Source organism: Thermobia domestica, chromosome 7 (assembly GCF_964235325.1).
Source record: "Thermobia domestica chromosome 7, izTheDome1.hap1.1, whole genome shotgun sequence".
Lineage (NCBI taxonomy): Eukaryota > Metazoa > Arthropoda > Insecta > Zygentoma > Lepismatidae > Thermobia > Thermobia domestica.
The window spans coordinates 106,246,918-106,270,872 of record NC_137460.1 but is presented as its reverse complement, the minus strand read 5'-3'; the positions used below and the strand labels follow the sequence as shown (position 1 = coordinate 106,270,872).

The 23,955-nt window shown below is 33.3% G+C and overlaps 1 protein-coding gene across 1 annotated transcript in view; it reads left to right on the top strand.

Annotated features, from left to right (window-relative positions):
• Positions 1 to 23,955, top strand: part of LOC145690299 (muscle-specific protein 300 kDa-like) — a 633,032-nt gene that overhangs the window by 290,734 nt on the left and 318,343 nt on the right. Inside the window, exons 46-54 of the mRNA XM_081765072.1 lie at positions 4,228 to 4,595; positions 5,467 to 5,743; positions 6,751 to 11,436; positions 13,376 to 13,558; positions 14,819 to 14,962; positions 16,979 to 17,164; positions 18,661 to 18,795; positions 20,076 to 20,255; positions 23,114 to 23,272. Coding sequence (XP_081621198.1) covers positions 4,228 to 4,595; positions 5,467 to 5,743; positions 6,751 to 11,436; positions 13,376 to 13,558; positions 14,819 to 14,962; positions 16,979 to 17,164; positions 18,661 to 18,795; positions 20,076 to 20,255; positions 23,114 to 23,272 — 6,318 coding nt within the window. The remainder of the gene's footprint in view (positions 1 to 4,227; positions 4,596 to 5,466; positions 5,744 to 6,750; positions 11,437 to 13,375; positions 13,559 to 14,818; positions 14,963 to 16,978; positions 17,165 to 18,660; positions 18,796 to 20,075; positions 20,256 to 23,113; positions 23,273 to 23,955) is intronic.

The following is a 23,955-nucleotide window of genomic DNA, read 5'->3' as shown; positions in this document are numbered from 1 at the left end:
CAAATTATAGTCTCTTCTTACCTTGTGGTGACAAATTATAGTCTCTTCTTATCTTGTGATGTCAAAAAAATATAGTCTCTTCTTATCTTGTGATGACAAATTATAGTCTCTTATCTTGTGATGACAAAAAAAATATAGTCTCTTATCTTGTGATGACAAATTATAGTCTCTTCTTATCTTGTGGTGACAAATTATAGTCTCTTCTTATCTTGTGATGACAAATTATAGTCTCTTCTTATCTTGTGATGACAAATTATAGTCTCTTCTTATCTTGTGATGTCAAAAAAATATAGTCTCTTCTTATCTTGTGATGACAAATTATAGTCTCTTCTTATCTTGTGATGACAAAAAAATATAGTCTCTTCTTATCTTGTGATGACAAATTATAGTCTCTTATCTTGTGATGACAAAAAAAATATAGTCTCTTATCTTGTGATGACAAATTATAGTCTCTTCTTATCTTGTGATGACAAATTATAGTCTCTTCTTATCTTATGATGACAAATTATAGTCTCTTCTTATCTTGTGATGACAAATTATAGTCTCTTCTTATCTTGTGATGACAAATTATAGTCTCTTCTTATCTTGTGATGACAAATTATAGTCTCTTCTTATCTTGTGATGACAAATTATAGTCTCGTCTTATCTTGTGATGACAAATTATAGTCTCTTCTTATCTTGTGATGACAAATTATAGTTTCTTCTTATCTTGTGATGACAAATTATAGTCTCTTCTTATCTTGTGATGACAAATTATAGTCTCTTCTTATCTTGTGATGACAAATTATAGTCTCTTCTTATCTTGTGATGACAAATTATAGTCTCTTCTTATCTTGTGATGACAAATTATAGTCTCTTCTTATCTTGTGATGACAAATTATAGTCTCTTCTTATCTTGTGATGACAAATTATAGTTTCTTCTTATCTTGTGATGACAAAAAAATATAGTCTCTTCTTATTTTATGATGACAAATTATAGTCTCTTCTTATCTTGTGGTGACAAAAAAATATAGTCTCTTCTTATCTTGTGGTGACAAAAAAATATAGCCTCTTCTTATCTTGTGATGACAAATTATAGTCTCTTCTTATCTTGTGATGACAAATTATAGTCTCTTCTTATCTTGTGATGTCAAAAAAATATAGTCTCTTATCTTGTGATGACAAATTATAGTCTCTTCTTATCTTGTGATGACAAATTATAGTCTCTTCTTATCTTGTGATGACAAATTATAGTCTCTTCTTATCTTGTGATGACAAATTATAGTCTCTTCTTATCTTGTGATGTCAAAAAAATATAGTCTCTTCTTATCTTGTGATGACAAATTATAGTCTCTTCTTATCTTGTGGTGACAAAAAAATATAGTCTCTTCTTATCTTGTGATGACAAATTATAGTCTCTTATCTTGTGATGACAAAAAAAAATATAGTCTCTTATCTTGTGATGACAAATTATAGTTTCTTCTTATCTTGTGATGACAAATTATAGTCTCTTCTTGTCTTGTGATGACAAATTATAGTCTCTTCTTATCTTGTGATGACAAATTATAGTCTCTTCTTATCTTGTGATGACAAATTATAGTCTCTTCTTATCTTGTGATGTCAAAAAAATATAGTCTCTTCTTATCTTGTGATGACAAATTATAGTCTCTTCTTATCTTGTGGTGACAAAAAAATATAGTCTCTTCTTATCTTGTGATGACAAATTATAGTCTCTTCTTATCTTGTGGTGACAAATTATAGTCTCTTCTTATCTTGTGATGTCAAAAAAATATAGTCTCTTCTTATCTTGTGATGACAAATTATAGTCTCTTATCTTGTGATGACAAAAAAAATATAGTCTCTTATCTTGTGATGACAAATTATAGTCTCTTCTTATCTTGTGATGACAAATTATAGTCTCTTCTTATCTTGTGATGACAAATTATAGTCTCTTCTTATCTTGTGATGACAAATTATAGTCTCTTCTTATCTTGTGATGTCAAAAAAATATAGTCTCTTCTTATCTTGTGATGACAAATTATAGTCTCTTCTTACCTTGTGGTGACAAATTATAGTCTCTTCTTATCTTGTGATGTCAAAAAAATATAGTCTCTTCTTATCTTGTGATGACAAATTATAGTCTCTTATCTTGTGATGACAAAAAAAATATAGTCTCTTATCTTGTGATGACAAATTATAGTCTCTTCTTATCTTGTGATGACAAATTATAGTCTCTTCTTATCTTGTGATGACAAATTATAGTCTCTTCTTATCTTGTGATGACAAATTATAGTCTCTTCTTATCTTGTGATGTCAAAAAAATATAGTCTCTTCTTATCTTGTGATGACAAATTATAGTCTCTTCTTATCTTGTGGTGACAAAAAAATATAGTCTCTTCTTATCTTGTGATGACAAATTATAGTCTCTTATCTTGTGATGACAAAAAAAAAAATATAGTCTCTTATCTTGTGATGACAAATTATAGTCTCTTCTTATCTTGTGATGACAAATTATAGTCTCTTCTTATCTTATGATGACAAATTATAGTCTCTTCTTATCTTGTGATGACAAATTATAGTTTCTTCTTATCTTGTGATGACAAATTATAGTCTCTTCTTATCTTGTGATGACAAATTGTAGTCTCTTCTTATCTTGTAATGATATTCAAAGATGACAAATTATAGTCTCTTCTTATCTTGTAATGATCTTCAAAGATGACAAATTATATGCTATAATAGTTGTGCTCTCATGGATACCTATAAATAAATAAATAAATAAATAAAAGTATATTGTTGTAACAATAATACAACTCGTTGAAGCTACTGTATTGTTAGTTGAAAATTTTAAAGTTTTGTTCAAAAATTTACAGCTTTTAAATCTCACAGAGAAATAAGATTAACCAAGTATACTTTGTTATTGTCCTACATAGTAACTTCCTTAAAGATGGTAATCTTAAAAGATTTTCTGGTAATCCTAATAACTGTTAAAATTAGAAAATTAAACTACTGAGGGTTTTATTTGTTTTAATCTTCATTTAATAATAAAAGTAATATCATTGCATGGAAAATGAAAAAAAAAAAAAAAAACGGATTTGAGCTATAAACCCCTACATATGAGACTTTGAGTCAGTTGGTTCAATGACAAAAACTTTTGTATGTGGTTTTGCTTACTATGAATCTATTTTATTTACAAGTAAACACGTATGTGGTATTCCATTTTCACTGTATCAGTATCAAAGTCTAAGTTTAAGGAATAAAGCATTTTGGCTTAATCATTTAAATTATCATCAAAATTAAAATTTGTATGAATCTTATCAGCGAATTGTCCTCAGAGTTTTAAGATCGTTTTGATTCTTATCTGGATATATTTTATCATATTAGCTTGATACATTTAAAATACATTTAAATTCAACTACATACGTAGCTTCGATATATTTTGGATCTTTTTGTACACATCACAACGCAATATTCTATTGAAAGAACGGCAACCAAAATATTGCATTTCTGATAGATAAAATGTACATGTATTATTATCATGTAAGAGACGTTTTGAGACCTACCATATATATTCTTAATATGAAATAATCCGGATTATTATTATTATTTTTTTTTTCAAATTCCGGGTTATTTCGAATTTGAGAAAAGTTGCAGGTTGCAGCCTAAGAAGATTTATCCTATCCACGTGAAGGAGTTTTATACTCCTCGAGAGAAGATAGGGAACATTTATTTAAATTAATTTTACTTGTCTCCATGTTCCATGTAGTGGTCAAATATTATTTACTAGTTTCTCAATATTTGGGAAAGCAGCTCTGCTTTCCTTTATCAGCAAATCCATATAAAGCTGTATTATATGGAGTTCGGAGGGTAAGCTCAAATAATAATAATAATAATAATAATAATAATAATAATAAAGTTAATTGTAAACAATTAGAGGTTTTAATTAAGCATGATTTATATCTAAAGTGTAAAGCAGGTCTAAAGGTTTCGGAAGAACAACTTGCTCTTTTAAAACTTAATGATCAATTGACAGACAAATTGGAAAGATTTTACAGAAACTTTTGGTTTTAAGTGATGCATTTACTTTGTTTTTTGAACAGGTATTGTTACAGATGCAAATTTATTGCCTAATATCACCATGCATTTTTATAGCCAAGTCAAATTTTCGGAGAGTTAATAAGTAGTATGTAGGAATTTCAAAGTTCTCATTTTGATGAAAATGGGCTTACCTTCTTATTGTTTGTTTTGTAGGAGATCCTTAAGAAATGCGAACAAGCTGTAGCAGATCATCAAGCGTACTTGGACAAATATAAGCAGTGTTCTGCATGGCTAGCGTCAGCTCAAGACAAATACGAGAGCTGCAAAGGAGGTAGTGGAGTTGGAGCAAGAGGAGACCTTGTGCAGAAGATTAACGGTTTGAAAGAACTCCTGTCTGAGCAACCGAGTGCCCTTCTGCTACTGAACAATACTGTAGAACTAGGAGAGAAATTGTATCCCTCTACTGCAGTTGAAGGTCGTGAAACTATCAGATTGCAATTGCAAGAATTGCAACAAGCTTTGGAAGCTCTTTATGATGGTGTATCCAGCACAGAAAGAGAATTGCAGAGTAAATTATCTAGGTGAGCATTTATTGTTCATCGATCATTCTATATTGATCTTCTTTATTGTAGTAACTTGTACTTAATTTCTTGTACGAGTATAAGCTGTACTAGGTATAATAAAACAGTTATTGCTATATCACATTCAAGGAATCTTAAAAAGTCCAATAATCAGCACATTAGATATAATATTAAGTAGGCTCGAAGATATGCAAATCCATAGAGTAGTAAGCTTAGCTTTTAGGCTTAAATTCGAAAGAATAACATCCATAAAACTAAGTTTTATTCATATCTTAAAAATCATGTTCGTTTCTGACCATTAAAATTTCAATATTCATGAGACTTTCTTATCATATTACATGTCTTCTGATCGACCCTCAATATCCCAATTACGTTAACTATAACGAAATATAAGTTCGTCTGTAACTAGTATTATTACTATATATCCAAATTAAACTATTTATCTTAAAAATCACCGTATACACTACGAACATCTCACATTTCCATAATTGGTATCAGTGCAAACTCAACTGCTTTTCGCAACAACATAATTCCATTGGTTTTCATATCTAGTAACGAATTATCGCAATCGCATTCGAAAGATACATGATTCCATTTGATGCCTTCAGCTCATATAGATTTTAAACAATTACACATGTGCATTTACTTTGATTTTCATATGCATGCGCTAGGATTTTTAAAATTCAAATCACATTTTTCTATGGGTTATTACACTATGGGGCTGGTATTAAGTTAGCTTTCGTGTCTGAATTGAAACACTTTTATTTTAATTATGAGTTCATTATACTGTATATATAGCAGTTAAATTAAAAAAAAAAATCTTTTGTGTGCTTCAGACATTTATGAATGTTTTTCTTCCTTTTTTTAAAAGATGGGCGGGCTTTGAAGAATGCAGCGAAAATTTGAAGCAATGGCTGAAGGATGTGGAAGCTCAGTTGCCAGATGACTTGGAACTGAAGACTACTTTGGATGAGAAACGAGCTCAACTACAGACCTATCGCATTCTTCTTCATGATATTCTTAATCACCAGCAAGATATTGTTGATCTTAAAGATAGGATTGAAGGGCTTCCAGAGAGAACACCTAAAATAGATCAGCTTTTGGCTGCTATTACACAACAACATCAGAATATATTGAAGAGAGCACAGGTAAGTCATATGTGGCCGTCTTTAGTATACAATAGTGCTAATTGTTATTGAACACACATACTTTCTGTATTCATTCATAATATAATAACAAGGACACAAGGTAATTTACTTTAATGTTGTTTCTGTATCATTTTCGAATGGAGATAGTTTTTTAATTTTTTCATCTATTGTAATCTTCAAATTTTCAACTATTGTAATAATTTGGTGGAAAATATAAGCACTTTTGTATGAGCCATATAGTTCTTTGAAATTTGATTCTCTCTTCAGTACACTATGTTCTTTATATCACAAACAAAATGGTGTGTCACAATATAAAACAAGGATAATTTCGTATGATGTTTTTCTTTTAAATGATAGAGTTATTCTCAAATTTAAATATATAATACATTTTTTCAAGAATATTGGCAACGCTTAGACACGTTTATTCGTGTAATTAAGTTTTTAAAATTATTTCTCAGCATTTTTTAAAAATTTGAACTACAGTAGATCCAAACTACAAGGATCCCACAGAGGATTCAAGTCTGAGTCACGGGACAAACAAACACACTTCCTAACTATTTTGCAATTATTTCAAAGGATTTCATACGATATAGTAATAATGGAATATATTAGAAATTGTAATATTTATGGGCTGAAATGTCATCAAAATTAGTGAAAATTATTTTCACCTTAATATCATGGAATACCTAGTATTTCAAATCTTAAAAATTTGATTTTAATAACTATATAATTCCTGATTCTTAAAGATAATAATGTTTCATGGCTTTATTTTGATGACAGGAAATGCTGTGGTAAATTGTAACCATTCGGAGCTAGTTGTTAAATTATCGAAGTTTGTAATTGTAGAAGCATCTATCGAAGTTTAAGCATGAATTTTGTTGTTGATTGCATTTGAATATTAAAGTAGAGAATGTAAGCTACCTGACTCTTAAAGTGTCTGTCTTTGGATGTTTGTAAAATGATTTCTTAGAGCGAATTCTTACTAATGATATTTTACAATGTTATAGAGTTACGTTGAGCGTTACGAAGCCATCGTCAGCGATCACCAACAGTATAGCAAAGCTGTGATGGACACCCAAGAATGGTTAGATGCCACGCATAATACCGTAATGTTATGGGGCGATACAGAACTAGAAAGGATTTCTATCCACGCCAACTTAGAAAGACTCAAGAATCTTCAGTTGAGCTTACCCGATGAGGAACACAGAATTCACCAGATTCGTGCCTTGGGAGAGAAAGTTGTACCTGGTACTGTGGAATCAGGACAAGTAAACATCAGATCACAGGTAGATTCTTCTCAACAGGAATGGGAAGGTCTTATTTCTGCTGTCAAATCTACTATTGAAACTCTGGACACTAAACTTCAACAATGGAATGAATATGAGAGCTTAAAAGACCAATGTTTGTCTTGGATAAGAGAGACTGACACAAAACTTCATGCCGTTGATCTAAAAGCAACGCTACAAGAAAAGAAAGATCAGTTAGAAATTCTTAAAAATCTTCAAGGTGAAGTTCGAGCCAAAGAGCTGGAAATCGATTCTGTAACAGAAAGAGCTCAGCAATTGTACAAAGGGTCTATGAGTGCTCGTAGTTCACAGATATCGGAGTTAGGATTAAAATACCAGCAAGTATCACATAAGGTCAAAGATTTGACGAGTCGATGGCATCAATATGTTACGAGTCATCAAGAATTTGAAACTCGTTTAGGTGAGTGCCTGCAGTGGCTCGAAGAAATTAAAAATAAACTAGCTTACTGCTCTGACCTTAGTGCTGCTTCTCAGAAAGATTTAGAAGGCAAATTAGGAACAGTTCAAGATTTGTTATTATACAAAGAAGAGGGTTTCACAAAAATCCAGAGCATAGTTGAGCTAGCGCAGACAGTGCTAGCGAATACAGCACCATCTGGACATGATTCTATTAATCAGATTTTAGGTAAACTTCAAGAAGACTGGAGTGCATTAGCTTCCAAAATGGTAGAGACTAAAGCTAACTTGGATGATTATATTCATAGATGGTCTGGCTTCCTAGAACAAATACACCAAGTGAACAAAACAATAGAATATCTTGAAACTGTCTTCAGTGAGATAGCAGAGTTCCAAACAACTATGTCGGAAAAGAGAGCGCAATTAGAGAGACTGAAGTGTTTGGAGGAAAAAGTACGCTGTGAAAAGATTGAGGTTGACAGCTTGAAAACGAAAGCAGTAGAAATGGTTGCGAGCGGACAGCAGAGTCATGCTGCTTCACAAGCTCAAGAAATTCTTAACAAATTTGATTCATTGGCCGAGAGAATTAAGAACTTGTTGATTGAACGTGAAGATCAGTATAAGGACCATAGACTTTATAAGGAAGCTCATGATGAATTGATAGCATGGCTAAGTCGAGCTCGGGAGAAAGTCCCGGCATTGAAACAAAGATCTTTGAGTGACAAACTAGCTATTGAAACAGCTGTGCAACCTTTGGAAGCTCTGTTAAATAAGCAAGCCCAAGGTGAACTTCTTGTGGAGCACCTAGAACATACTGGAGAAGTTGTTCTTGCTAGTACATCACCACAAGGACAAGATATAATTCGCAATGAAATCCGAGCTCTGAGGGAAAGCTTTGAGGGACTATTTAACGAGATTAAGCAGCAAAAGGATCAGTTAGAAGCGACTGTTATTCAGTGGCGCGATTACAAGGATGAATACGAGAGGCTGTCGGACTGGCTTCAACAGATTGATATCTTAGTAAAAGCTCAGAAAACAGCACTCCTTGCTACGGTGCAAGAGAAAGCAAAACAAGTTGCAGAGATGAAAGATATTATGGATAAACTGGAGAAAGGTCAAGAACAAATTGATAGATTTAACCAAACAGCTTCTACGTTGCTTTCATCACATCTTGATACATACGTAAATAACCAATTAAGGCATTTGAATTCACGCTATCAGGTGCAAGTAAACTTAGCGAAAGATGTATATAAGAAGGTAGAAACGAATTTGGAACAGCACAAGGAGTATGAACAAAGTTTAGCCAAGACTAAAGCTTGGATTGAAAATGCTAAACAGGTAATAAGAGAGAGTAGTGAAGGTGCATCTACAAGCACACGGGAAGTTCTACAGGCGAGATTAGAGGAAATTCAGAATTTGCTAAGGAACCAAGAAGAAGGTCAAAATTTAGTACACTGTACAGTAAATCTTGGTGAAAAGGTACTTCGAAATACAAGATCCGATGGCCGTGATATTATCAATACCCAGCTTAAGGAAATACAGAACGATTGGGATCGTTTGGTAAGGAAGATCTCAACTACCAAAGTTCACTTGGAAACTAGCTTGTTGCAATGGGCTGATTATAGCTCTTCGTATTCACAGTTGCAACAATGGATTAGTGACCGGGAAGCAAAATTACAAAAGGTATGTGAAACAAAAGTTTCTAAGGCTAAGAAAGGACAAACAGCTGGGTTAAGTGCTTTGAGTATTGGTGAGAGGAAAGCAACTTTGCGCCAGACTAATAGTATAGTTCAAGACATAGTCTCGTTTGAACCAATGATTCAGTCTGTAACTTCGAAGGCAGAGGATTTACTTCAGCAGGCTCCGGCTTCAGAAATCTCTAGCAAATATGAAACGCTAAGTAAACAGGCAAAGGAACTGTATGAGAAACAGAAAGAGACAGTTGAACAACACCAAGCGTTCCTTGATGCAGGAAATGATTTCGTTCAGTGGATTCGAGTAGCCAGAGAGAAACTGAGCAAATGTTCAGAGCCCACAGGTGATAAAGAGTCTTTAAGTAATAAAGTTTCACAATTAAAGATCCTACAAAGCGAGCAACCAGAGGGTCAAAAGAAGCTTGAAAAAGCTTTAGAACAAGCTGATGTGGCATGCCAAATTGCTGATCCAGAAGACAGAGAGATTATCGAAGAGGAGGTTGCTGCTTTACAAGAAGAATTTGACAACTACACTGAATCTCTAAATCGAACTAAAACTCTTCTAGAAGAAGGTATTGTGAAATGGGCTGAATACGAGGCTCAATACCAAGAAGCTACTGATTGGCTGAGCCAAACTGAAACAGTTGTTCAATCTTTCAATAAATTGCACAATAGTTTGGAAGAAAAGAAAAACGTACTTGAACAATTCCAAGTTCATCTCCAAACTTTGTTTGACTGGCAGAAGGAGCTTGATCGGCTTAATATGAAGGCTCAAATGTTATTAGAAACTTGTGCTGATACCCGAATATCAAATGCTATTACTCAACTCACAACGAAATATAATACTCTTTTGTCTTTGGCTAAGGAAATAATGAGAAGATTGGAATTGCATTATCAGGAACATCAACAGCACAATACACTGTATCAAGAATGCCAGGATTGGATAGATCGAACCAGAGAAAAACTTAATGAATGCATGGAGATTCCTAATGTACTACAAGATGTTAATAACAAGATACAAACTGTGAAGACAATCAGACAGTCTCTAGAGCAAGGTCAAAATAAGCTTAGATACGCTCTTGAGTTAAAAGAGAAAGTCATCTTGAATACTGAACAAAATGGCGCAGCAAAGATACAAGAAGACACAGAGAACTTAAAACAAGAGTTTGAAAAATTGATGTCAGATGTTAATGACCTGAGACAAAAGCTTGCAAATAGAGCAGCTCAGCTTGAAGAAATTCAGAAATCACATAAATTACTTTTGGATTGGCTTGATGAAATAGAACTCAAAGTTCGATCAGATACAGGTGGATTCCTAAACGATTTAAGTGAAAAGAAAGCTATGTTAGAGAAAATCCGCTCAGTTCAGCGTGATATTGCAAGTCACGGAGAGACAATAGACCGTGTTCGCGCCCGATTAACTGATGATCCATCATTACCAAAACCAGAATACGAAGCCAGCATCAAACGATATGAAGATTTGAAGAACCTTGTAAATAAGAATATTGCGACACTTGAAGAACAGGTCAAAGAGCATGAGCTGTATAAACAAGCTTATATTGATGCTTCTGATTGGGTTCGGAAAACTAGAATTGAAGTCCAACAATGTAGTGATCCTCATGGAGAAAAGGAACAAACTATTGTTAAGGAAAAGAAAATTAACGAAATTGCTGCCACTTTACCTGAGGGCGAGAACTTGGTGAAAAAGGCTATTGAACTCAGTAGTTCTGTAATGAAAACAACAGGGTCTGAAGGCCAGGATACATTGAAACAAGAAATTCAACAACTGAAAGCAGATTGGGAAGGAGTTAGGATAATTTGCAAAGAAACACAAAAGACTTTGTCGAAGTGCATATCATCTTGGAATGATTTTGCAGACACCTACCAAAGAATGAAATCATGGCTTGATGCATTCCAGATCAAAGTCGAATCCGAGTCAGAAGGCGAGAAAAAGACCCCCGAAGATTTACAAAGATGTAGAGCTCTTTTGCAAGAAGCTATTCAACAGAAAGTTGTAATGGAAGAATTAAATGACAGGTGTGAAGTGCTGATGGAGTTTAGTGCCAGCAGTTGGGTCCGTGATCAAACTGTCCAGCTTCAAGGTACATACAGTAATTTATTGACAACTGTGCAAGGTCTTGTATCTAGAGTGGAGAAGAATCTATCTGATCATACAGAATTTATCAAAGCTAAAGAAGAATTTGATACTTGGCTCAAGAGAGCTCATGGAACTGTTCAAGATTGTGTTGGCGTTGGAGACGAAGCATCTATTCGTGAAAAACTTGAAACTATTCGGGTAAGTACTAATGAGAGTAATATAGTAATGAGAGCAGTGTTGACTCTTGAAAGAAGTACATCGGTTAAAAAAAAAAAAAAAAAAAAAAAAAAAAAGATAGAAACTAAGGGAAGAATTTGACCCACTGTTCTAATTCTTTTATATAACCGTGTGCTTGTAGTTTTACCGATGTGACTTCACTCAAGAATCACCACTGAATTAGAGTTAACAATAAAAGGAAATTAAAAAGTCATTTTTTACCTTAGTAATGTAGCATTTACATTAGTAAGTGAAAATTATATATGTTCATTATCAATAGATAAAATGTGATTTGATAACAAGTAGGTTAGAAGAAACCCAGTGTGATAAAATACTATACTAGTACCTCATTCATTATTTGCTAGCTTTACTTATTATCATTTCTTAGTATTATTAATTTTGTGAATTTGAAGCAGTTTATTTTGGTCTAATTTTTTTATTCCAATCTTAAACTGAAGATTTGAAAGAAGTCTCGCTATATTCTTTGTCAATATAATCTTACTTTTTTTTCCCCCTTGTATACTACTTTCTGTTTGCTTTCTTGCGTCAGCCATTATTTTTGGAGTCGGGTTCCAATTTTAAATTCATAGTATATTTCAATAGATTTTTATACAGGAGAATGAAAATTTCGCTTCTTGTATAACAATGAAAGTAACAAGACCTCATATTTTACCTGCAAACATAAAATTTTCTCAGGAAAGTATTAGGACAAGGAATAGAATTTGGGTTCAACCATTTTGTTATCTATTATACTTAAGTTCCTTTTCCTAATAATATTTATGAGTGGGAATTATGTTCTCCTCTCGCACATATCCTTAAAATATTTTGGCAATACATGTAATAATTAAACGTAATGAAGAAATTTGTATATGAAGTGAACGTATCACGATAACGCTTGGTGGGCTATAGGGGACGGATAACGAATTCAAGTAGATGATTATGCAAGGATTGGTAAAATGAGTGTGTGCGAGGAAAGGTAAAAAAACTTGAGCAAATCTAATGACATAATGTTGCCCACACAAACGAATGTGATGTTTGATCGAATCAGGTTAATCCTTTACACTAGATGTGAGCATTCTACCGTTGAGCCACTACTCCGTAACATATATGTCAGGGCAGTCAAAAAGTTCCCGGAATTTTGTTATAGCTCTTTATTACCACAATATAAGTACATAGTTACTTAATCGCCTTCAAATTTGGCACCTTCGGAACATAACACACATTTGTTCCATCGCTTCTGCGATTGGTGGAAACACCGAAAAAAGGCCTCTTTTGATATATTCCGAAGTTCAGCCATTGCGTTAGTTTTAATCTCTTTTACGTTGGCGAAACGGAAAGGGCCCATTTTTAGCTTTGGAAAGAGTCAAACAATCGATGGCGCAAAACTGTTTTTAAGGCTATCAGACTCTCTGAATCAGATTTTCCCCAACTTGCATATGAGTTTGATGTTCACGCGTTGCTCGATCTGTGAAATTGCGCCAACTGATCAGCACACACTCTTCCGTTCAGCTACATTACTCGTACACTGCCTGTGAAGACGTGTTTGCACTTGTAAATTCGGAATTAGGCAACCTAGAGACTGCATTGGCCAAGATTCATTGTGATTGCATCATAAATGCCAATACTATAGCATTCCGGAAACTTTTTGACTGCCCTTCGTGTTCTACATTGCATACACGAAAATGATTGAATATGAGAAATTAGCAAATAGCTAACCTTTGGTTAAGATCTTGCTCTATGACTATGATACTAACTAATAATTTTATTAGGATAAAATTTATGTGGTTTTCACCAGATATAGTTTCCATTACGTTAGAAACATTTCGACATTAACCACTTTCATTACTTGACTTGAAATTCATAGTATTGTGCAATGAGAGTCTGCAGATCTTATTACTCAGAATTATTTTCCTTCTTATAGCTGGTGTCCACGCGAATGACTGAGGGTCAACATCTGATGAACATGATGCAAGAAGTCTTTACCAAGGCTGTAAACACGACGCCTACAGATCAACAAGATACTCTTCGAGAAGATATGACTTATCTCCGAAATAGTTGGGACCAATTAAATATGGATTTGACTTCTGTAATGACTCAACTTAAGGTAAATGTTTGACGTTCTTCGCATAAGTCACGACATGGTGAAAAATTGACGTAATTGTAAGGAATATACAGTATATTAGTTAAGTAATTTTCAGAGTTCGTGAATTAGTACATTAGACAAATAATTTAAAATTTTCATGTGTTTTCATATAATTGAATCGTTAACTGTTGTGATTTTTGTTTTCTATAGTAGAAACTTACTTCGTGTCATCTATTTTATTTGAACTTTAGTTTATTGTTTCTGTTATACTCTGTGTCATGTTCAGTTAATAATTAAATTTGTAGAGCTTTATATATATTACTTTTATTTGAAAAGTAGCTCATTATGATATATATATGTATTTTGATATTGTCTCCAGATCTACTTGTATAGTTGTCAGCAAAACTGAGTACCGTCTATACAGTTTCTTGAAGTTTTGAAGGAAATAAACATACTTGAGTGTATTATTAGCCATAACTTACCTCGTAATACGTTGATATTTTTTTACGGGAACATTTTGACAGGAGTCCTTGTCATCGTCAACTGTACTATTCGAAACAGCTGCTAATTTTAACTCACATCTCCTGGCGTCCACAATAAAAAAAAAAAAAAAAGAAAAAAGTTAATTTATAATCATGCATTAATTTGTTCCCATAAGCAACTATTTGAATGTAGTTTGCTGTAACTTGCAAGAAACTTGATTCTCTTTAATTTACAGAATAATGTATTCCAATTGTCATCGAAGGTATTGAAAAGAAGAAATATTATAGGCGGATAACAACTTTTGCTGTCGATTGCTCTTTGTAGATTCCCTATCAAACAAAAACTAGAAATCTTTTTTTTTTTCTAAAATACTTTTTGTTTTTTCAATGGATATTTATATTAAACTATTTTTTTTAACAAGGAAAATGTCATTAGACAAAGGCAAGGTTCTTATTTTTTCATTTAAGATTTTAGTGGAAATCTTGGAAGCCTTTGTATTAAAGTAAGACAAAGGCAAGGTTCTTATTTTTTCATTTAAGATTTTAGTGGAAATCTTGGAAGCCTTTGTATTAAAGTATGTTTGCCAATGTGAGTAAAGTGGTTTAAAAAAAAAAGTATACTTAAATTTTATTAACAAAACTGTAATGTACTTAATAACGTCACAGCGATTCACAGTTATTTAACCAAGGTTTCTATGTCACTATAGTTCATTCACTTTGTTAGTTTTTTTTTGTTCCTTTTGTAGTGTGTAGTTACCAGTAGGAATTGAAAGAAACATAATGATATTGTTAATTTCAGGCTGCTTCAAGTAGATGGGAAGATTTTAATGAATCCAGATCACGTTTGGAACAATGGATTTCAACTATGGAAGAAACATTGCAAGAGACACCCGACACTAAAGCTGAGCTTGGTGAAATGAAAACATTAATTGAAAGATACAAGGTATTTCCATAAAGAAAGCTCTTAATGCTTGTTTTCTAGTACTTTTACTTTTAATTGTGAATTAGGACATACATACTTACTTCGTAAGTTAAAATTAAAATGATTAAGGTGAGGGATACTAGAGATTGCACGAACTGATTAACTTCTTCGTTTCAAAGTTAATTATTATGTGAGGCCGTGGGCCATTGTTCTTGTCTGTTAGTTTAATAAATTGACTGAATATTGAAGGGAAGCTAAGCATGTACTTACAGAACAACACGATTTCAATTTTGCCCATTGTTCCGAACATCAACATAATCAAGAAAATTGATTATGTCGCCTTTCCAGGCGATTAGCAAAAGGAAGGCGAGGAAGACTCAAGATACCTTTTGTTTGTGTCTGTAATTCGGAAACCTTAAGGATGTATCAAAGATTCAAGCATTGTCATTCTCATAAAAATATTTCTCGTCATTTCTAATATTGAAGTTCTTATAATATTGTATATGTAACACAAATTGATCTACAAAAGATATTGCGATAATCTTTTCTTTACTATTACCGTCAAATGGGGCTACTTTGATACAAAAAAACCACATGTTCTTAAATATTTTGTAAACAACATACTGTAAGCCAAATGTTATATTTTTAAAACCATGGCACAAAAGAGTACTATCACTCTGTTGATAACCATTGTTGTCAGATAATGTCTTCAGCTAGAAAAAAATGAAATAGGAGTGTTCAAAGTAGCCCCATAAATGGGGCTACTTTGAACATAATGTTAATTGTTATTATAAAATTCTTCCTATAAGCGCTATGGTATTCTCTGATATTGAGTTTAAAAGAAGCGAGTTTTATGAACATTTTGGTATATATTACATAGTTGTGCGATTTTCCTAACGGTCTACAGAAAATATTTTTAAAATGTACTTACTCAATATTTCTTAAAGGTTGATGTCCATCGTATCACTATTGCAACTTGAATATTTAAAACTTTAAAAGGTCTCTCTTGTAGTAAGAGGTCCGTATGTTCATATGAATCTAACAGAGACGTTTTTAAAGATACGCAAATATTTTTTTTCGGTACGATGGATAAGCACTATTTACACTATACAGGATGGTAAGAAACTATTTGTATACGATTGGAACATGCTTGGCCTTATTGCAAATAGAGACTTTCAAAAGAGATGCCACCAAACTTAAGAAGCCCTCAATTGCTAAGAATGGGCTCTGGTAACATCGGAACAATGCGTTTTGCACAAACCATATCACTGTCTACATTTTCGGGTCAATAGAATGTCATACTGGTACCTGTTTTATTAATGCGCGTAAACTTGACTTTCCAATTGCAGCTCTCTTTGTCTATGACTTGCCCAGTATAATGCCATTTACCTTTCTTTAGAATATACCGTACTATTACCCACGAACTGATTTTTAGACCCACCAAAATCAGCTGTTCATAGTAGCCCCATTTCTTACCTACTGCTTTAAACCAGAGTTCCAGAGACACAATTTTCTGGTCGACGAAAAATTAGAAAAAACATCGCTTCATATTTAATATTTTTTTCTCATACATCATTGTTAGTAAAGTTTATAGATTTGTCATAGTTGAATTCAGAACATTCCAAACTACTACTTGCAATATTCAAATGAGCCGCAAATGACTTTTCAGGGCATGAAAATTTTGATTGAAACATTTTCCCAGTTTTGTTCAAAGAAGCCCCCATGTTCATAGTAGCCCCATTTGACGGTATTATTTATTTATTTCTGGAAGAGTCGAGCATGCAAATCTAGGACAATCTGAATTTGGTTACTGCCGATATTGGGAAAAAATCGATGTTGTATCATACCAACATCAGACAATCGCTAAGTGGAGGGAATATGTGAATGGTATTTATTTATCAGTGTAATTCATGTAATGCAACTATTCTATTTAGATCTCTAAAGGACAAAATAAGAACTAGGACCTTTTTTTGTTAAAAAAAAAAGTATTCTATGTTACTATTTTTCATTAATGATCTTTACATTTTTTTATTGCAGCATATTCAAGAGGAAGTGAATGCAAAAAGAGAAGATTTAGATCATTTACTTTCGGAGGGAGCTGAATTGTCCGTCTGGGCTAGTAGACCTGCTGTGATGGAAGGAATCCAAAAGCTGCAAATTAGATGGGAGCAATTGTGTAGTAAATGCACTACTCGTCGTGAAAATCTTGAACTTGAGATGCAGGTATGTTTAGAATTTGTTAATGAATATTTCAAGAACAGTAAAACAGAGGACAAATTTGAAGTATGGCAGATGAACTAGTACTTGACTTAAAATCTTACTTAACTTATTTCAATTTTTTCTTCTCATTATTAATTCAAATATTAATTTCTGGGAAGATTTAGCCCACCAACATTTGTAAAGCTAAGACTACAACTTTATTCAAGAGATCAAACAATTCAGGGTAAAAACCCGGCTTCTGCATGAATAAGTAGTATTGCAGTATTTTATTCGGTAGAATCTAAATAATAAGTCCGGGATTTGAACCCTACACCTTTTATTACAAAATAGTCTTATATGAAAATTTACAAAGTTCTTATAAGTATTTCAAAGTCTATAAAATATTTCCAATGTGGAATATATCCTCGGCGCACAAAGTGGCTTCTGATGTGAAGGTTATATATATCTTAGCCCAGAGCGGCGTCAAACGATAATTCAAGGATATCTTCTTTGCTCATAGTAGCCTCCGCAGATATTATTGTACTTAAGTTAGGTAAGTTAGCGATCAACACTGGCACTGATGGCTTTCGTCCTCTTGAGGTCCTCTTTCATAAACATCCTCTTGAAGGGGAGGTCCTTGAGAGGAGGTCAGGCTTCTTCGTTTTCCTTCCAAAACCTCTTCGTGTCGTCCTGATAGTTTCCTTCCGTCGTCTGCTGCTGTTTATGTTTAAACACAATAACACGTGTTCGTAATAGAATCCTGTATTTATAGTAAACGCACGCAGTTGCTTGTGCGTGAGGGTATGGAACATTACAATATTGACTGCTGCTGATGAATATGTCTGCTCAAATCGAGTGTTCGCGAAATTAAGTATTTAAGCTTTCGTACAAATTCTGCTTCAGAAAAGATATATTTACGATACACATACAACTCGCAAAAGGTCGGTCAAATGACTCGTATCAACTACACGATGCTATCGACTTCCAAAGCTATGTTTCTGGTTTCCTAGACAGAGTCCGCTACTTACTAATTGAAATAGCTATGCAGTGAAAACCAAAATACTGTGTCCCACTGAGAATCAAATCCGGGATTACGCATATTATAGTAAGCAAATACGTAACCATTAAACCCAACAAGGCGACACTTAAATAAATGTTTTAAATAAGTTTTATAGACCACACTGTTAAATCTTTTATTCAAATCTGTGGTTCAAATTGCGAAATAGTTTCAAAATGTTCGAGTACATATACCTTGTTCAAGTTAAAACAGAAGTGAGTTAAGCTTTATTTCTATCTGATTAGTGCTATTCTCATTCATACCTTTAAATTATATTGTTTTGTCTGTAACTCCATTTGTAAATAAATTTATAATAACTGATGAATATTTTTTAAATGTTTTGTTTTACAATAACTGATTTGTTTTTTTTTTTTAAATTAAGTTGTTTTTGACAAATGTGAATAATACGGTAAATAACACTAAAAGAAAAATGTGCGAATAGTTGTCTTGTTTCTTTTTATAGGAATACACTGCTTATCATCAATCTCTTCAAGATACTGAGAAATGGCTATTGCAGATATCCTTCCAGTTGATGGCGCACAACTCTTTATATATTACGAACAGGGAACAAACTGAAGAACAGATATCACAACACGAGGTAAGATCGTTGTTTTATATTATAACTATATTTTGTGTTCTGACACATATCGGGTTATACCGTACTTAACATAGTACAACAATTGAGTAGCATATTTAATTTAGTTAAGTTCAAGAGTGTTTTATAAAATGCCAATTAACGTTTTAATCACATTCCAAATATTGACAGTTTTTTAAAGGAGAAAATCATAAGAAAGAGAGAAAAGCTTATTATTATTTCTTTTTCGGAGAAGGGGAAGGATTTTTCCTATACTTACTATTTGGGTTTATTAAAATGGATATTTTTTTTTTGGGGGGGGGGGGGATTTTGAATTTCTTTCACCAAGTTGCTTAAGCATTACTAATGAATAACTGTTCATAAATGTATCTTTAAATAAAATGGAATATCGATTGCGTCGTTCTTCTTCTCAAACAAAAGTTCTAGTTGTGTATAAAATACTTATTAGTGTCAAATAGAATATGCTTACTGATCTAATACATGGTATTCTATACTTTACAGGACAAAAGACAAAGTTAATTTCCTTTTCTCTTTTTGTAAGTCTTGAACAACAGAATGAATAGTTTGAATAACTTACATAATTATTTTATATGAAAGACAATTGAAAATGTGTTTGTTTATTCGTATTCAAGTTATTGACAAAATATTACATAAATAATAAGAATATAAGTCATATATTCTTTTGCTGCGAGTGTACAATTATTCAAATGAACCACTGAGTTCAACAGGGTGCTAGTGAACCAGTTGTTTTCTAAAATAGCTTTTAGAGCTTGCTGAAGTCGGTTTAAGGTTAGCGAAGTAAAAGATACTAGATACTAATATAAGACATTCACGGTACCATATACAATGTGTATGTAAAGCTGTTTGTAATTGGGTCTGAAAGCTTTCACAGTGAAAATATTCTACATAAAAATTTAATGATTCTTCTGTTGTTGCTATTGATGGTTGCGGAGGTATTCTACCCCCTTCCAGAGTATCCACCTCGGAGTTTAGTTTTGATTCCTTTGTATGGACATAAAACGTTTCATATACCTATCTTTCTTTAGATGATACAAATTTCTTAAATACCTATGCTTTAATTACCTGTGTTTTGTATCTTGAAGGTGTTTTTAAAAACTAGTATTGGAGTATCACTGTGTTTGGTATCCTGAATATATTGTATTCAGACATACGTGCTTTTGGTTATGCTTATGTCAGACCATGATAAACATCTGCAAAATTTAATTAGCATGTTTATACAAATGTTACTTCATTAATATGACTGTATGCTCTTTTTTCTTTAGGCTTTGCTGGAGGACATTCAGAAATACCAAGCTACGCTGGATGATGTGAAAGCTAAGGGACATGGACAAATTGAAAGGTACATAGCAACAACACCATCGATTCAGGAGACAATTGAGAAACAACTTCGTAACGTACAAGACAGTTACAATTCACTTCTTCATACAGCTGTTCAAATAAAGGTTAGTAACCTTTCAAATTAGTATCGGTCATTGCATTCCAGAAACATTAAGCCTTCATCATTCAGCTATAAACTTAGCTTGGCTAATTATGTTTTCTATGTGATGGTTTTCATATGTCAAAGAAGAAAAAGTGAAGAACATAGGGATACATTTTATTTTTAAATAAGAAAAAACGTATAATGTAAGACCGTATCTTGGGAAAGAATATTGGGGATTAAAACTTGCCCAATATTCCTCCAGTTTATATGGGTAGAATTTCAGGTTTCTTTTTAAAACTATACCGGCCAGAAACACGGTACCTTTTATTATTAAATTTTTAATATATGTTTTTAATTAAGAAGATACAAGCATGTGATGAATGATGGAAAAATAATTTCGCCCAACAAGTTATCATTTGATGAACAAACAGTTTTTCCCAGCAAACGTGTTTTTTTTAATTTTTATTATTTTTTTTAATTAATTAATTATCAAACTTAGAACGTGGAAAACGTAGAAAGACACGCTTAAGTTGGTTTTATTTTAAAACATGTCTGAAAATTACAAAGCTTGCTATAAAAGCGTAAAGCAAAAGAAAGACTATGTCCATTTCTGGACGTTAATTCACGAAGGGTAGAACCCACCGCTCGTTCGGATTGTGTTAATAGTGTTAAAAGAAAATGTACTTGATGTAATATTTCCGTTGTATCGTCTTTCTCAAATTATGCGCTAAAATTTGTAAGCATTTTATTTTTAAATCATGGTTTAAAATAACAATAACTAAAGTTGCTTTCGGGAGCATGATCCACTATCCATTTACTAATCATACAGAACTGTGTTTCTCAGTGCTGCATGGTTGTGAAAGTTGGAGGTTTAATTCGTGCAATGAACAAAAATGAAATGAAATATTTGAGTTTTACGTCCCACGGTTATGCCGGTTAGGCTAAAGGAGATGGTGATGATGAGTAATGAAGGAAATGGTGGAATGAAGAAAGTAGGAGGAAACGGGAGAACCCCGAGAAAACCCACGCACACGGTGTTTGTCCACCACAAAGGTCACTTGGCGGGGGCTGGGATCGAATCCGGGACCCCAAGCACCAGAGGTGAACGCTCTATCACTGAGCCATCGCAGCCCCTCGTGCAATGAACACTAAGTGAGGATTTCGTTTACGATGTCTTGAGAATACTTGGAGCAAATTTAAACCAAGACTCGGATAAATAAGGAAGTTACATAACGCAGAAGTCAAAATGTTCACTTTTTTTTTTCACCGAAATAGTGTGAATATAGAGCGTAACATCTGTAATGAATAGATATTCTTCGTGTAATATATACGTGGGAGATGTAAAGCTATTAGTATTTAGCGTTCTCACAGACTGAGATTTTCCTTTTATAATAAGGACTGTGACGATTTGATTGCAACTTGAAAACTGCGTTGCTTCAATCATATTTAGATTTGACCAGTTTTTCTACAGTCATGCATTATGACGATTTAATTGCAGCTTAAGCTGTATTGTTTCAATTCAGTTATTTGAAAATGAATAGTGAAGATACTGAATATGAACGTGCTTTGCTATTTAAGTCGACGCCAGTAATCATATTTAGATTTGAGCATTAACATTTATGTAACAGAAGGTAGTTGGTGATCAAACAAAGAAAATAAAAGGAAACAATTACAACTTTTAATTAAGGACGATTTTAATCTATAGTGTACAGTAAGCCGACGTCTTGCAGGAGGGAGGGGGAGGGGGTACTAGTAAACTTAAAACGTACTCAATTTTGTTCCTTCAAGCTACAAGGGAGAATCAGAAACTAAGATTACAAGGCCGGTATTTCTGGAGATTCGTCTGTTATAGAGGAATGAAGAGTGTGTGGTAATTTTAATACATGGAGTTGCCAACTGTGCAGAGTTTCAGCCTCTCACAACCTACGGCGCTAGTTGTAGGTAAACAAATTTCGATTCGTTTGGAAAACTGGTCTCGCGAAGAAGTCCACTCAGTTATTCGATTTCTGTGGGCGAAACATGTAACTGCGGCTGAAATTCATCAGCAGCTGGTCGAGGTCTACGGAGAATGTCTCGTCTTGTCAGCATGTCGCAGAATGTTGTCGAAAGTTTGCGGTGGTAGAGAAAACGTCACGGACGAGGAGCGCAGAAGATCGCTACGCTGTTGAAGCAGTTTCGTTGTGACATCATCGACCACTCTTCCCACAGCCCGTACCTTCCTCCAAGCAATTTTCAGCTGTTCCCACACTTGAAGGAGCACCTTGAAGGCCGTCGCTTCACTTCAGACGAGGAGGTGAAACACTTCGTGACAACGTGGCTGAACACGCAAGAACAGGATTTTTAACAGAATTTTCAAACTCATTCCATGATGCGACAGGTACCTCAAAGGATATGGATACTATGTCGAAAAATCTGTTGGCTGTATTGATTGTATGAAATAAAATATATACGCTTCATTGCAGGCTTTGTACTCTTACTTTCTGATCACTCCTCGTATTATAGATTATTTATATTTGATAAACTTCTTTGAAAGTTAGCATTGGATACTGAAGAAAATGGAAGTATTATATAGAGCTGTATCTGTAAGGAATAGGTAATCATCTTGATTAACTTGAAATGGTGTATGGTAGGGATAATTTTCCTACTGTTGTTTCTTTGAGTTAAACCTTTATGTTCTTGATCCATATAACAGCCTCCTAATATTGTTAAAAGAAAAATAAAAGAAAGAACATAGCTGTTAAATTTGGAATAATATGTTTGAATACACCTTATAAAATAATCGTACAAGGTGTCCCCGCATAATTGCAGTACAATGTTTAGAAGTCAGTTTTGTTTATTTTTATGCATTATTTTAAAACATTTATTTATTTTAATCTTCAGAACCGCTTGTTTGAATCCTTGGCAAAATTCAAAGAATATGAAGATACATTAGAAAGTATAATGGAAAATCTTGACGCTTGGGAACCACAAATCAATGAACAGATGGAAGCTCCTATTCCTAACTTGAAGGATGCACAGGAACAGTTGGAAACTGTCAGGGTAAGTAATATGACTCCTGTTGTTTGTAGGTTCAGATTGAAAAAAAAAATATATATTTCTGTTTCCACAGATTTTAATGACAATACAATAATACTTTTTGATACATATTAAACTTTAGATTTATTCTAGTATTTTTGCTTGCTTTTCGATGTAGGTCTTCATCATGATGATTAAAGAGGAGAAATATATTAAAACTATTTAGTTGATGTTAAGACTAGTAATTTTCAAAGAATAAGAGCTAGTAACAGGATAAAGAAGAGTCCTTAACCAATCAAATGGTTGTGACATCTTGACACGTCATGCAATATGAAGCACAGTACATTTGACTTGTATGAACGTCACTACATAGCTCACCTGTCTGTTGTCAGATTTTACTGACGTGATTTTGTACACTTTTAACATTAAAATGGACTGAGGGAGTACAGATTTAAATACCCACTATGGAATTGCGAGCAGGTGGAAAGTAATCACTTGAGCGGTTAATATTAAGAAGACTAGAATCTCTGTTTGCTTTCAAGGAAAGAAAGAATAGTTGAATTATATTTTCCTTTCATATGTGTTCTGTTATTGTTGGTCGAAAGATAATATTCGATTAATACTGTGTAGTGATTTCATTCTGATTTGTAGTTAGGTCTTTTATTAATTTTTAGGCGTCTCAAAATAAACTTCTTATACCACTGCCT